Source organism: Oryza brachyantha, chromosome 5, assembly GCF_000231095.2.
Source record: "Oryza brachyantha chromosome 5, ObraRS2, whole genome shotgun sequence".
NCBI lineage: Eukaryota > Viridiplantae > Streptophyta > Magnoliopsida > Poales > Poaceae > Oryza > Oryza brachyantha.
The window spans coordinates 10377034-10392807 of NC_023167.2; the positions used below are offsets into that span (position 1 = coordinate 10377034).

At 40.0% G+C, this 15774-nt stretch overlaps 2 protein-coding genes across 2 annotated transcripts; both read left to right on the forward strand.

Annotated features, from left to right (window-relative positions):
• The first annotated feature begins 563 nt into the window (after positions 1–563).
• Positions 564–10003, forward strand: LOC102708442 (protein FAM91A1-like). Its single transcript, XM_006655162.2, has 10 exons — positions 564–761; positions 3347–3464; positions 3750–3846; positions 5508–5614; positions 5874–5993; positions 6165–6318; positions 6637–6697; positions 6811–7175; positions 7266–8841; positions 9219–10003. Exons 1-10 carry the CDS (start codon positions 631–633, stop codon positions 9460–9462), a joined length of 2973 nt encoding a protein of 990 aa, XP_006655225.2. The 5' UTR covers positions 564–630; the 3' UTR covers positions 9463–10003.
• Positions 10004–12496: 2493 nt separating this feature from the next.
• Positions 12497–14757, forward strand: LOC102708721 (pentatricopeptide repeat-containing protein At3g62470, mitochondrial-like). Its single transcript, XM_015837075.2, has one exon. It carries the CDS (start codon positions 12665–12667, stop codon positions 14534–14536), a length of 1872 nt encoding a protein of 623 aa, XP_015692561.2. The 5' UTR covers positions 12497–12664; the 3' UTR covers positions 14537–14757.
• The last annotated feature ends 1017 nt before the right edge of the window (positions 14758–15774 follow it).

Below are 15774 nucleotides of genomic sequence, written 5' to 3' on the forward strand. Positions count from 1 at the left end.
TTTATGTCAAAATTTTCTGCACCAATTATTTAGTCTCATTAGTTACATAAAATGCACATATTATGCACTCAAAAAATTTCAATCGTTTTTCAAACTTATATTAAAACCTAAATCATCGAGGACATTAAAGACATTTTTCACAAACTTAATAGTAAAATAAAGAAAAATGTATCAGCATGGGTATGGAAGTGATCAAATTGAAATTTTAGGGGTATACAAGGAATCGGGTAATTTTAGGAATATAGAAGGGATTGAGTTAGTTTTTTAGGGTATATAGGGAATTTACCTGAAAAAATTTATATCTTCTCTGCGGACATAGGTAGTGTGAGAAAATAAAATTGATACAACAAACCAATGAAATGGCCACATGCATAACCAATTGCAAAGTGACCTTTCACAAAAAAAAATTACAAAGGGACAGTTGCAATGCACGAGCCTTGACAATGCTAAATCAAGCGCTCTCTTCTTGCATGCATTCCTTTTCTCCGCGCTCCTCTCCCCCTCTTTCTCTCTCTTTCCAGAGTTGTATGGAAGCCGGGTACATTGCCCGATCGGTGGATCCAACACAAGAAAGGTTAGGTGGGGAATTGATCTTGAAGGAAGGGGCGGAGTCAGGGGAGTTCATCGATCATGCAGCAGCAAATGGCGGCAACGGTGGAGGAGCAGATGATGGTAAAGGCAATTAGGGAGGAGCTCCCATGGGAGAACCTCCCCAAGCGCATCCAGGCCGCCCTTGTCTCCAAAGACGACTGGAACCGTAGGTATGCAACTTTCTGCGTTCTATCCATCCTAATTCCTAAGATTAATCTTTGGATGATTTTAGCTCCGAATCCGGTTATATGATTCTGCATGCAGGTTTAATTTGTTTGTTAGATATTTGGGTAAGTATCAATTACAAATTTAGGACACCATCTAGTGTATTTGAGAATATAGATGGCTTAGTTAACGTATTTATAGGATACTTGTCAAACAATTCATACCATATCCACAATTGCCAACCAAAATGTTTATATCCTAAAATTCTATATCTTCTCAATGATGCATGGTTAATAATATGATTTGGCTAATAATACTATTAAGTATGATAATGCAGTTCCATACAAATACTTGAACATGTGTTGCTTCCGAAGCTTAGCATGTACGGTTTGGCCAGTTGTTGGCAACATGTTTTCTACGTATAGTAGTAGGTCTAGTTGATGATCCATAGTCACTTAAGCAAACAAGTAGATATTGATCATTAATAAAGGATAAGTGCTAGCCCATTATCTTTTCTCATGTATGCATGCGAGAGTGTGCACTGTATCACATGAAAAAGTGTCTAGATTGCCCATCCAACCATGTACTCCCTCTATCAAAAAATTAATTATTTTTTGTTCGAATCTAGTGATAGCATATGTCTAAATTCAAAAACCCAGAAATTTGTTTTTTCTTGGCTGAATGGGGTAAATGGCAATTAACAAATCTTTAACTATTCTTAGAGATTAGAGATTGTTGTTCATTACATCTAACATGGCACTAATGGACATCACCCGTGCTATCTAGGTACAAGACATGATACTCATGGTATCAAATTTGGATCTCGAAGATGATATCCATTGGTATAATATTTGATATGTGTTATAAGTATTGAACCTAGTAGCTATGCATCAAACATGATACTTATTGGTATCAAAACTTGTGCCTACGCATCAGATATAATACCTATGGATATCATATATAGTACCAAACTTGGTACTTATATGTAGTACTAGTCTACTACCTTGTATCATTGGTATTGTTTGTATCATCCTAGTACTTACAAGTATCACCCATGGTGTCTTGGATCACTTATACATATATGTACAATATCACCACTGATGCATCCAAGTACGTATGAGTATTATCATTGATACCATTATATCACTAGTTCTTTGTATCATTGGTATGTACATGTATTCCATCATGTGTCTAGTTAATTTTGATGTGCTAGCACCATTTCCATAATGATAAACAATAAATTAATATAGAAACAATATAAAGTTCCAAACCTTGCTCGCTCCCTTAGAATGCATGCATAAGCCACCGATGCATGGGTGCTTAGCTTCAAGGCACCGATTCATTACTCCTTATGTGGCTCACCTCCTTACGTCACATGTCTATGAACACTTAATTGTTGGCTACAACACATCTCAATTAGTTGCTCCTCTCATCACTTAAAAAAAACAGTTAATCGTAAATATTGGATCAACTTACGTCCGTATTACAGGGACCAAAGACTTCATTAAACTATATTGTTTGGGCTTTTACTAAAATTTATGAGCAACAATTAAGCTTTTTCATGTATAGGGATAGCAAATTCCCTACTGGGGGCAGGGACCCACCCCAATGGGGCTCGGGCCGGGGACAAATATTGCCCCGCAGGGAATTGGGGCTAGGACCCCGGTTTTCTCGAGGTTGGGGTCAGGATCGGGGTCGGGGGCAAGTTTAACCCGCGGGGCCCTAGAATATTAAAAAAATAGAAAAAACATATTGGGGCCAGCGTGCCAGCCAGGCCCATAGGCCATAGTGAACAACCACAGTGGATGGAAAGAGCAAAACTGTAGTTTTCTATTCATGCACGGACACACCTCCTGCTCCCGCATCTCAAATCAGCTCGGCGCCTCGTCGTCTCCTCTTTGCGGAGCATGGAGTATGAACCCCGCCCTCCGCCGCCCTCCTCTCCTCGCCCTCTACTTCCCTACCATCCTTAGGCCACACAATGCCCTCGGCCGCCCGCCGCCCTCACCGGTCAGCCCGCCAACCGGCCACTGCCCTCCAAACCTCGTCGCCCGTTGTCCCCACGCTGGCCCGTGGCTGCCCTCCGCCGCCGCCTCCCAACACGGCAACACCGAGTCGCCGACTAGGCTCAACTGTCTAGTTCGCCCAGGGCGGTTCCACCCGACGCCGCCTGTGGCCCGTCTCTGCCCGACACCGGCGTCCTGCGACAGTGCGACTTCAATGACGTGCTCCCTCCGCCCGATGCAACCGAGGCGCCGATCTATTCAAGGATTTTGAGGCCCCGTTCGGGGGTGGGGGCAGGGGCCATTTTCCCCCGGTTTCCATTTCGGGGACAAGGTCAGGGCCGGGGGTGTTCCAGCCATCCCTGTTCCCTCCCCGCCCCGTTGCCAACCCTATTCATGTAGCACAATTCTAATAAACATAACTTGTTAATTAACTTTGGGTAAATACCAATAAAAAAGTTGAATTGCTTTAGGTTGTCGAACTAATTGCTATACTTGCGAACTGTTTTTCTTGTGTAATGCATTTGAATGTTTCCTAATTAAAGATGCATGCCTAACTACCATTTTACTAAATCCATTGTTGGCAGGATTGTAAATTATTGCATACGGAAACGATTGCCATGGACCTCCTCTTATGCGCGCAAAGTGTGCAAAGAGGGAGAATATTATGAGGATTTGATGCGGTATCTCCGCAAAAATCTTGCAGTATGTTGTACAATCTTTTCTCATTAGTTCGTTATTGTTTGATAGTTACTTTCTAGTAGGTTATTTGGAAATAGTTTTCTAAAGTACTCACGAAAATCTTATGCATATTTTTCGTTGTCATTTTTTTAATCTGTGAAATGGCATGTTATTCACTTGCCACCATTTTTGGTAATATTTTTTCTTCAACTTGTATTGTGCATTCCTCTTGTACCCATAACAATAATTTGTTCGGCTAGTGTTTTTAGAAAGCTTTCATGACTATTTCTTTTTATTAATTTTTTGTAGTTATACCCATACCATCTTGCAGACTATATCTGTCGAGTAATGAGGATATCACCCTTCAAATATTATTGTGACATCCTTTTTGAAGCTATGAAGAATGGTAAATACTTATTACTATAACATTCCACCAATTTGCATAATGCTAAAGTGTTATTGCTATAACATTCCACCAATTTGCATAATGCCAAAGTGTTGATTAACAAGCCATCATGAAAAGGTCGCTTTTACATTATTCTTCCAGAAACAAAGCTCCACATGAGTGATAGGATATACCTCACTATTTCTACAACAATATCTAAGATCCATTTATCTAGTTAGTAGTTTTGATTTATTTTTTACTCATAAGTCAAAACTCACTCTAAATAATTTTCTGCTCACCATGATAACTAAAGAGGAAATGATGTGTTTTTATTTTGGGTAAATTGACTATATACCCCTGAAAACCCACTCAATCCCTTCTATACCTCTGAAATTTACTCGATCCCTTATGTACCCCTGAAATTTCAACTTGATCCCTTCTATGCCCTCGCCGTTACATTTTTCTTCATTTCATTGTTAAGTTTGTGACAAACGTCTTTAATGCCATTGAAGATTTAGGTTTGAATATAAGCTTAAAAAAGATAGAAAATTTTGTTTGAGTGCACAGTATGTGCATTTTATGTAACTAATGAGACTAAATAATTAGTGTGAAAAATTTTGACATAAATTTTAAAATAGAACAATATAATAAATTAAATTTTTATTTGAAATATAATAGGACAATAGTTTTTTTTTGTCGGGTGCACTCTTAAAAAAATATCGTGAGCATTGGTATTCCTATCTTTGTATGAACACTCCTCATTTTTATGACTTTTGAAAAATAAAATAAATCCATATTTTTATCTTATTATCGAAAAATAATTCTTTTATAAATAATGCATCACACAACAAACTCATAACTATTAATAGTCTCATGTAAAATTTTCACTAATGTAATTCATAAATTTTTATGTTCATCCAAAGGGTAAAATGGTTAATTTTATAGAAATTAGACGGTCAACTAATGGTTATCTGATGGGAGGGGCATGGAAGGGATCAAAATCAAATTTTGTGGGTATACAAGGAAGTAAGTAAAATTCAGGAGCATAGAACAGATTAGCTAAAATTTTAGGGGTGTACAGGAGATTATCCCTTTTATTTTCTACTTGACTGTGAATCGGAATCAATTATAATGTGTAAGAATATGTACTAAGTTGTAACAATTCCTATTTATGAACCTGTTTTATTGCATGTCAATTAGTGTTGTTCATTCAAGTAAATATAGTTTAGTGAAAATTTCAATTTTGATATTCCATTTGACATAATAAAAAATATATTATTATATCGCACTTATTTTCATCCTTTGGTTCTTGTTATTAATGATGCAAAATTATCAATCAATTGGCATTTGGAAGTTTAATAGAGTAAGTGTTTGGCAATGTTCAGTATATCTTTTTTTGTGTCTTCGTCTGTGTGCTTCATTATTGGGAAATTATCAAAAAAATATTTTCTTTTATAACTAGACCGTTTTTTCATATGACTCTTACTAGTGATATGAGTTTTTTAATTAGTATAATATATTTTGTATATGTGATTACTGTACAAAAAATTTACAATTCCTTGTACTAAATACTATTGCAGATTATCTAGTTACACCAACTAAATAATGTCATCGTGGAGACATATGTTTTGTATCGTTAATACTTCTGTTTACATTTATATCTTTTTTGATAACATTGGCAGAGCAACCCTATGACAGTATTCCAAACTTTAGTGCTGCTGATGCCCTGAGGATCACAGGTGTTGGAAGAAATGAATTTATCGATATTATGAACAAGTGTAGATCAAAGGTATCATTACCTTCCATGTCATGGTCTGTCAACTATGACAATTGTAGGTGTTATATTCTAGTAGGATACAAGAATTAATTAGGGAATCCATGAGAATATTTTAGTATTATTATTATTATTATTATTATTTATATTTGTGTTGTTGGAATGGACTAATATTTGAACTAAAAAGACATGATCCTCTTATATTCATAAAATGAACAAACCTAACTAGTTTATTCATGTTATATATTCACTAATTCAATCATGCATTTGAAAGATTATGTGGAAGCTTAGCAAATCAATTGCAAAAGAGTTATTGCCTGCACTCCCCGTAGACCAAGCAACAGAACCATGGTGGACCGTTCGGTTTGTCAACTTCACATTGGAAGAGTTTAAGGTCAGATTCATTAGTGGCAAGGTTTCATTATGCAATATATAATATAGTGCATTTATTGTTTCTTTTGCTTTCTTACCATGAAGTGTTTATAAGTTTTAGTTAAACACATTTCTCTATAGGATTCAATAGTACTTTGTATTTGTGGAAATTGATAATATTACTTTACTATAGAAACTTTCAGAAGATGAGACTTCAGCAATAGATAAAATATCCAAGGAGGAAGTTAATTCATATGTCCTATTTGATCCAAATGTTATAGATGGTCTTTACAAGAGGGGAATGGTATACTTTGATGTGCCGGTTTATCCCGAGGACCGTTTCAGAGGTATGCTTTTAAAGAAAGCTATGTTCTTACATAATTACATAGTATTTCTATTATTAGGGTTTAGTTTGAAATTGTTGGAAGGTTAACTATAATTCATAGCATAGTTGCTTCAAGCTTTTAAAGATAAACTGGTGATGAGGAAAATATTAGTTAGAATGATATAATATTCTTACAGGCACTCACCATGTATGCAAGTTGAGGGTATTATTCCATAAACAATAAATTGTAGTACACCCAATTCTTCATAAATTCAAATAATATGTTTGTAATCCTTGTATGTACCTACGGTTCAAATATAAAATTATCTCATTATTTCAGTATCAAGGCTTGAAGGTTTTGTGTCAAATAAGGATCAATCTTACGAAGATCCAATCGAAGAGTGAGTACTTGCCTTGATTTTTTTTTGTGTAATGAGACTCATCCCATGTAAGACATAATGAGTTGCAAGAATTGTCTGCAGCTATTAATTTTTTATGTATGCTTTGTTTGCAGGCTATTGTATGCTGTATTTGTTGTGTCAAGTGAAAATGCCACAGTTGCTGAATTGGCTAAAACTTTACAGGCTGACCTATATCAGCTTCAAGCAGCGGCATCATTTGCTTGTCGATTGGGTTGGGCTGTAAAGCTTATGGATACCGAGTCTATTCTTAGAGATTCAAACTCATCAACAATACCTAGTAATATTCTTACTAATGACGATGAAGGTTCACATATGAGTATCAACTCAGAAAAGTCAGGTCATGAATTGCTCAACAATGATTCTGATGGGCCTAGGACAATATCCGGGGCTTCTTATGTGGGTTTTATTGTTGATGCCAATGTAACTTCATACTTGATGATGGGTTCATTATCTCCAGGTTAGATTGCATCATTACTCCCTTTTGTAACTGTAAACAAATAATCATTCAAAGTCATTTATTGGTAACGTTCTCCTAAATATATCACAGGTCTAAAGTCTCATGCGGTGACACTATATGAAGCCGGAAAACTCGGTGATTCTTGCATTGTTGATCTATGCAATGACCTTGCTAGTTTAGAAGGAAAGAGATTCGAAGGTGTGCTTCAGGAATTTGCAAATCATGCTTTTAGCCTGAGATGCTTCCTTGAGTGTTTGTTGTCTGGAGGGATAGCACCAGATGAAACTATTGAAGCAAATAATCAAGAATGTAGCATACAAGAGAACTTCACCAAAACTTCATCCAAGGAAAACATTGATGAGGGCATTGGTAGTGTAGATACTTCAGAGATTGATCATTATGATGAACTATCACAAGCAGTCCAGCCAATGGTTAACTCTGATGCTGCAGATCAATATTCATCATCACCCTCAAGTATTGTATCTGAATGTAAGAAAAGCACAGACAACAATGATTCTTATAACAGTAAGACTTCTCAACTGAATGGTTCAACTAACATTAATCCCTTGTCAAAAACTAAAAGAAGTTATCGAGTCAATATTCTTCGTTGTGAGAGCTTAGCTTCATTATCCCCATCAACACTCGAAAGATTACTTCTTAGGGACTATGACATCATGGTGTCTATGATTCCTCTTCCATATTCATCCATACTTCTACCAAGCACTACAGGGTTAGTACATTTTGGTCCACCTTCTTACTCTTCCATGACACCTTGGATGAAGCTTGCACTTTATACATCTAGCAGCTGTGGCCCAGTATCTGCTGTATTTATGAAAGGACAACGTTTAAGGCTACTGCCTGAACCATTAGCCAGTTGCGAAAAGGCACTAATATGGTCTTGGGATCATTCTGTGGTGGGTGGATTAGGAGGGAAGTTTGAAGGAAATTTAGTAAAAGGATGTCTTTTGTTGCATTACTTGAACTCAATGACAAAACATTCTGCGGTTATAGTGCAACCATTGAGCACAAATGATCTTGATGAAACTGGAAACCTCGTCACTGTGGATATCCCATTGCCATTAAAAAATATTGATGGGTCAATTGTGTCTACCATAGCCAGCATTGGCTTACCTGAGGAGCAAATATTAAATTTATCTTCATTATTATATAATCTCTCCAGTAAAATTGAGTTGGGTACAGTAGGTTATCTTAGTTTAGTTAGGCTTCACAGGATAAGCAAATCCAATGAAATTATATCGAAGAATGGCAATTATGAGTGGATACCTTTGAGTCTAGAATTTGGAATTCCATTGTTCAATCCAAAATTATGTGAAAGAATATGTGAAAGAGTCGTCGAGTCATGCATGCTTCAAAAAGATGACATCAGTGAACATTATGAGGCAATGCAGAATGTGAGAAAGAGATTGAGAGAACTTTGTGCTGAGTACCAAGCAACTGGCCCAACAGCAAGGCTCTTCAATCAAAGGGGTAATTCGAAGAATTCACCACGCCAACTAATCAACATTGTTAGTGGCAGATGGAGTCCATTTCATGATACACTAACACCCAACCAGGGAGGATCCCCACGTGAGCATGATAGGCTGAAAGTTGCAACACGCCAAAAATGTTTCACTGAAGTTTTAAGCTTCGATGGGAGCATACTTAGGTTTGTTCTATACACCACAAAAATATACCATCAATTATAGTATTAAAGTGCACTCGTGCTATGAGTACGCATTAGAATGGATTTGGAAAGGATGGACGAATGGTTCTATGGGGCTTGGTATTTATATTTTCGATTTTTTCTAGTGAATCATGAGAACACAATAATTTTGGGGGTGAGGTGATTTTTTTACATACAAGAAACACGATGGTTGGGGGGAGGAGGTTGACTGCACTTTTATAGTAGTAGAGAAGCAAATTGACTCCTCATCAAGGCTCGTGTATGCAACTTAATACATAAGTTTGTTATGTATAACTTAATATGCTCATTATAATCACAATTTTTGTTAACGGCTCATTACATGCTAAATAAATCAACAGGTCATATGCTCTCGCCCCTGTGTATGAGGCTGCCACAAGAACTGTCCATGAAGATCAACCCACCACACCTGTAGCAAAACCAGAACCTGATGATGCAGACACCAAAGATGTGGTCTTACCTGGAGTCAATCTTATATTCGATGGAGCTGAATTGCACCCCTTTGACATCGGTGCTTGTCTCCAAGCTCGTCAACCTATTTCACTGATAGCTGAGGCGTCATCATCTTCATTGGCTATGAAATGAGAAACCCATCACTAGCATTAGGGTTGCAAAGTTGCAATTGTCTTGTTTATGTGCTACTTACATAATTGGTTCTTTGATAGAATGCTTCCCAAAACTAGCAATTTTTAGAGCTTGATGTGGGAAGATCTTTTTATCATGGTATGGGTGGTGGCTCCTTTCTCTTACAAACAACAAATTTCTAGATATAGTTGTGATTAATACTAGGTAAGGTTTTTAGACACAAATGAAGCTTATTGGCTAATAGATGAAGATGCATGTTTGCATTAGGAGATAGCAAATTCTCATGCTGAACTCAATTGTCTGTTTGGTATGCATAGAAGGTGGTCAAAATATCCACCGCCAGATAGGAACACACAATTCATCAAGGCATCTATTTTCAAAATTTAGAGTTTTTTGTTTAGGCTTAAACATTTGAATGGAACTCCTATAAGTTTCTCGTAATATCTGATTGCCCGAACAATCAGTTTTTAAGAGAATTGAGTTCTAATCAACATGTTCGATCAAAATATTCTATTTGATTTACTAAATGGAATATCTTATAGTCCCAAATATTTGATATTATGCATTTGTTATCGCTCTGCCTTGTTCAAAATTGTCAATCCAAGTTTGCAATTTTGGTTGGAATATTTGATGTGCTATGTTTTATAAATTTACAGGTTTATCCATTGACTGAGCCAAGCATAACTCTAAACTACTTATCCATTGATCGATGTATATTGTTTATATCTATGTTTAGATTCATTAGCACCTACATATATAAATGTAGACAATGTTACAAAGTCCATATGGTGAAATAGAGACTGCAACCAATATTTGACCCGAGATAAAATTATTCAACCTATGAATTTTCCCCACTCCAATGCCTGAAATGGGAATCTAGTAGGAGCAGTAATTTTGCAAAGATGAATTAGTAAACCTACATTTGTCTACAGTTTAATGTAATTACCACACAACATGAAAAGGATTTACAATAGGAAAATAGCAACAACAAAATTCCACTGATGCAACACCGCTGCCTCCATGGTCATTAGCATCATAGACACAGGGTAGCCTAGGTGGGTTTCTAACTATCCCCAAAGTCGGCCTAGTAAAGAAGACACCCTAGAGCAATGCGGCCCAGACAGAAAGAAGAGGTTTGGGTTTTGTGTTGCTGGCGCCTAGCTGGGACTTGGGTGGGCGAGCGACGACTGATGGGTTGAGTAGAGGTGGCACCCCTCTATAGCTCGAGCTCTCCCAACGTCATGCGAAGCCGATGGCCAAGGCTCGCCCATGCAGTAAGCCAATGACGCTGACACCAAGCCAATGACGCTGACACCCAGCCTTCCCATCCCATGACTGCGTCACAATGTAGCGAACGGATCCAACAGCATGACCATCACGAGGCCACGAGGCCATGCAGTAGACGGAGATAGCATCACAGCGAACTGGCAACACCCTAACCAACGCGGCACCCACTTGCCCAGCGTCCCTGTCAATTGCCCGATGTCATCTTCCCCATGCTTGCCCTTCATGCCCTAGGCCACCCCGAACTACTCGCTTGCCCAGCGCCCTATGCGATGGCCATCGACCACAGACCATACGACATTGCCTGCCTTAGCCACAGTGGCTATTGCCAATCTCTGTCTACTACTTCTCTCCCACACAGTAAGTCAATAAGTTAATTTCAATTGCCCGTCTAAGTATCGAATCCCTAGTAATTACATTACTTCAATACAACTCATGCTCAAATGAAAATTAAAGGACTAAATGCAACGGCGTAGATACGGTAGTCTGGGTGGGCCTGCGAATACCCTCAGTCATCCGGCCTAGCCTAGCGACAGCGAGAGTTAGTGGCTGTGGAGGGGCACTAGGCGCTAGCGGCCGGCCGCACTACCGCAGCCCACACGGTGGACGCCTCTTCAGACTCCAGCTCTCTATGCTCGCTCTCAGCCTCTCACGGTGGTGGCATGCCAGCGTGCCCTTGCCGCCTTGACTACCCCGTGTGGCCAGGTGTGTAAGCAGGGGTGGTCCATGTAGGCCTCTAACTACCCCTAAAATCGGGGTTTTAACCGTTTGCCACTCTCCCGGAGTTGTACTCTTGAGATGTCACTCTTCTAAATTTTTTTTTGCAGAAACACCACAAGAAAGATTATTCTATACCAACTTTACTTAATTAGAGCGTCATGCTAGCTTTGATAGCTTCAAGGATGAGTTGAAATGACTCTTTTGTCATTGGTTCAACCATGGTAGAAGCTAAATATACACCAAATATTTAAGCAATATTTGAGAATTTATATACAAATACATCTTAACAAAATATGATGTATCATGTCTTAAAAATGGCTACCACATGACGAGCAAAAAGGGGTTACATAGGTTGTCATTTCCTATTAATATATTGTGATGAACTTGTTCAGTTTGCTCCATTTTATTGGTGATAACCTTTTTTAATACATGCTAGGCCCTATTTTTAGATATGTTTGTATATATTTTAAAATATTGTTTAAATATTTGGTGTATACTTTGCTACTTCAATAGTTAAATCAGGGACAAAAAGTCATTTCAAGTCACCATCCATACTGCCAAAGCTGACATGGCAATCTAATTAAACAAACGCCACGTTCGGAAATATATCGTACTAACCTAGATTCCCCCTTGTTCCGTACGCATGATTTCTAAACTAAGCGGTATATATTTTTTATAATATTATATATGAAAGTTGTTTTAATTATTCGGATTCATCTATTTTTTATTTTTTTTTAGTTAATAATTAATTAATCATATAGTAATAAATATGTTACTACACTAATAAATATGTTAGTGCGTTTTTCGCGTCGGCTAACAAAAACAACTGTCGTGCGGGGCCAAAGTCGCTAATTTAGAAAGAATAAATAAATATCTCTCCTATGGTGTTTGTGTAAAATTGTTTTGGAAGAGTGGCATGTCAGGAGGACCAACGGCAAAACCCCAAAATCGGCCCAGTCAGAGAACCCACAGCCAAGCCCAGCCCAGCCCAGCCCAGTAGGAAGAAATGCCAGAGCTAGGGTTTGCTGCCTGCCTGTGCACGCACGCGCTGAAGCACCACCGGCGGCGCCTCTCTCCCTGCCGCCCACCGCCGGCCGCCCGGCCTGCCCCGCCGCCCGCCTCCCTGCGGCACGCCTGCTCTGCTGCTCAACCTGTTAGACCAGATTACTCACCGAAAAATTTCCTGGCTACGCCATTGATGGTCGTGGCCGTTAAGCCCAAAGCCGCCACCACCACCACCTCCCTCCTCCTCACCGCCGCCGCCGTTCATGGAGACCTCCAAGTCGCCACGGCCGTTGCCCTTCTCCCCGCCGCGGGAACCCTCCGTGGCGACAGTGCTCCTCTGCCCGTGCGCGACGTTCCTCCTCCTCGCCCTCATCGCTGGCTCCATCGCACTCACGGTCCACTTCCGCCTCTACTGCCACTCCCCTGTCGCCCACCTCCTCTCCCCTCGGCAGTGCCCCCACCGCATCTGACCGACCGCCGGGGCCTGCTCCCGCTGCTGTTGTCGGTGAGATCCCACCCCCTGTTCCGGGCAGCGAGGTATCTTTCCACCTGCTCCGCCTCCGATGGTGACGAGGAGGAGGTGGTGGGGGACTCGCCGCCGCGGGCAGATCCGAGCCACCCGGAGCACGTTGGCCGCGTTTGCGCTGCCATCGCAGACGTTGTCGCAGCCGGTGCTGACGCGAACCTCGAGGCGGCGCTCACCGCGCTCTCGCCACCGCTCTCTGAGGCGCTCGTTCTAGCGGTGCTCGACCGCTTCAAGCACGCGCACAGGCCGTCCCACCGCTTCTTCCGGTGGGCTGCTGCCTCTGGTGGCTTCGCGCACACCTCCATCACCTACTGCAAGATGGTCCACATCCTCGGCAAGACGAGACAGTTCCACTCAATGGTGGCATTAATCCAAGAAATGGGGAAGGAAGGTGCCCTGTGCATGGACGCATTCAAGATTGCCATCAAGTCGTTTGCTGCTGCTGGCGAGATCAAGAATGCAGTCGGCGTGTTTGAGATGATGAAGACGCACGGCTTTGATGATGGGGTGGAGTCATTCAATTGCTTGCTAGTTGCTTTGGCACAAGAGGGGCTGGGGAGGGAGGCAAATCAAGTGTTTGACAGAATGCGCAACCGCTACACTCCAGACCTTCGGTCATATACAGCACTTATGTTGGCATGGTGCAACGCGAGGAATCTGGTGGAGGCTGGACGGGTTTGGAATGAGATGCTGGAGAATGGGATGAAGCCTGATGTTGTGGTGCACAATACGATGATTGAGGGGTTGCTACGTGGGCAGAGGCGGCCTGAGGCTGTGAAGATGTTTGAGCTCATGAAGGCAAAGGGTCCTGCTCCAAATGTATGGACTTATACAATGTTGATTCGTGACCATTGTAAAAAGGGTAAGATGGATATGGCAATGCGGTGCTTTGAGGAGATGCAGGATGTTGGGTGTGAGCCAGATGTTGCTACCTATACATGCTTGCTTGTAGGGTATGGGAATGCGAAGAGGATGGATAGAGTGACAGCACTGTTGGAGGAAATGACGGAGAAGGGTTGCCCTCCAGATGGAAGGACATACAATGCTCTCATTAAGCTACTTACAAATAGGAATATGCCAGATGATGCGGCAAGAATATATAAAAAGATGATAAAGAAGGGACTAGAGCCTACTATCCATACATACAACATGATGATGAAGTCATATTTCCTTGGCGGGAGGAATTACATGATGGGTTGTGCAGTGTGGGAGGAGATGCACCAGAAGGGGATTTGTCCAGATGTGAACTCTTACACAGTGTTTATTAATGGGCATATACGACATGGTAGGCCCAAGGAGGCATGTAAATACATCGAGGAGATGATCCAAAAAGGGATGAAGGCTCCACAGATAGACTACAATAAGTTTGCTGCAGATTTCTCTAAGGCTGGGAAGCCTGACATACTGTATGAATTGGCTCAGAAGGTGAAGTTTACAGGTAAATTTGATGCATCTAATGTGTTCCACCACTGGGCAGAGAGAATGAAAAAACGAGTCAAGCAAACTGTCCCTAATCAGACTGAGAGCAGGACGCTCTAATACTATCATCTGATATCAGAAATGTGGATCACTTATGATGGTGTTTGGAATTTGAGATATTGCTACTGCTTTTTAGGAGAAAGGTGCTAGTTTTTTTCTGTGTTGTATAGTAATAGTGCATGAAATATTAGTGATGCTTTCGTATTTGAACAAAATTATCGAGACAATTATTATGTTGCTTCTTGTAGTTTTATTTGAATTCAGTCTTATTTTATGCTAAATCTTCAGTCAAGAGTATACCTCTTCCATATCTCTCTTGTCTCCTTAGTATTTGTCGGTAACTCATACTGGATTATGCATTGTACAGAACTTAGTCTGTCAGTTATATCTTTGAATTTATGTTGAGGAGCTGGTGGCTATGTAATGCTGATGTGTATATTCTAAGTTTAAAGATAGCCTGAACTTATGAGCTGAAACTCCATGATTCCATCCAGTAGTTTATACTCCATTTAGTTTGTAGTTAGCAAAACTCATGTTAAAGCCACTAGGATTACTCCAAATCTTTGTGTTCTGAACTTTGAAATAAAGTTGTATGTCAAGATTTATTTATCTCTGAAATTTGACCCTTTACCTGCTTTGGGGTACTATGTAATCAGTAATTCTGCAGAGAAGAGCAAGTACGGAACCAGGTTTTTGTAGTCAATGACACTATTCCTGCATATATGCTTTTTGTTTTCTTTTTTGACAAGAAACAGAGATAGTTATGCTGCAGACATAGGGATGGAAATTTTCTGCAGATGTAGTTTTGGTACTTGACCACAACTTGAGATGTGATCGTGGCAAAGTTGCCAAGGTTTCTTTTGGCTATACTATCTTACAGTAGCTATGAGCATGAACCTGTCAAATTTATTCCATGTGGGCCATAAATATGGCCATATTTGTTGAGTATGTTGACCTCTATTCTAATTTAAAGGCGATTTGAACTTTGTTGCTGTTTACTGATAAGTCATTCCTCTTACGCATGTGAACTGAATTTTTGGCAGTTCATGTATGTCACTTGTCAGAAATTCCTATCAAACTACTTTAGAATGGTATTCTTTAGTATATGTGTATATACAAAGTGAATCTCACCACAGCAAACCTGCAGTCTGGTTATATGAGGGTTAATGTGCAAAGATGTTATCTAGAATTTAAGATAGATGTAATAGCCCATGCACCAGTCTTCACTGTCAACAAATTGTTTAAGATGTGACATGCTTGGTTCTGTTTATAGGCTATAGCTGATGTCATTCTGAGAT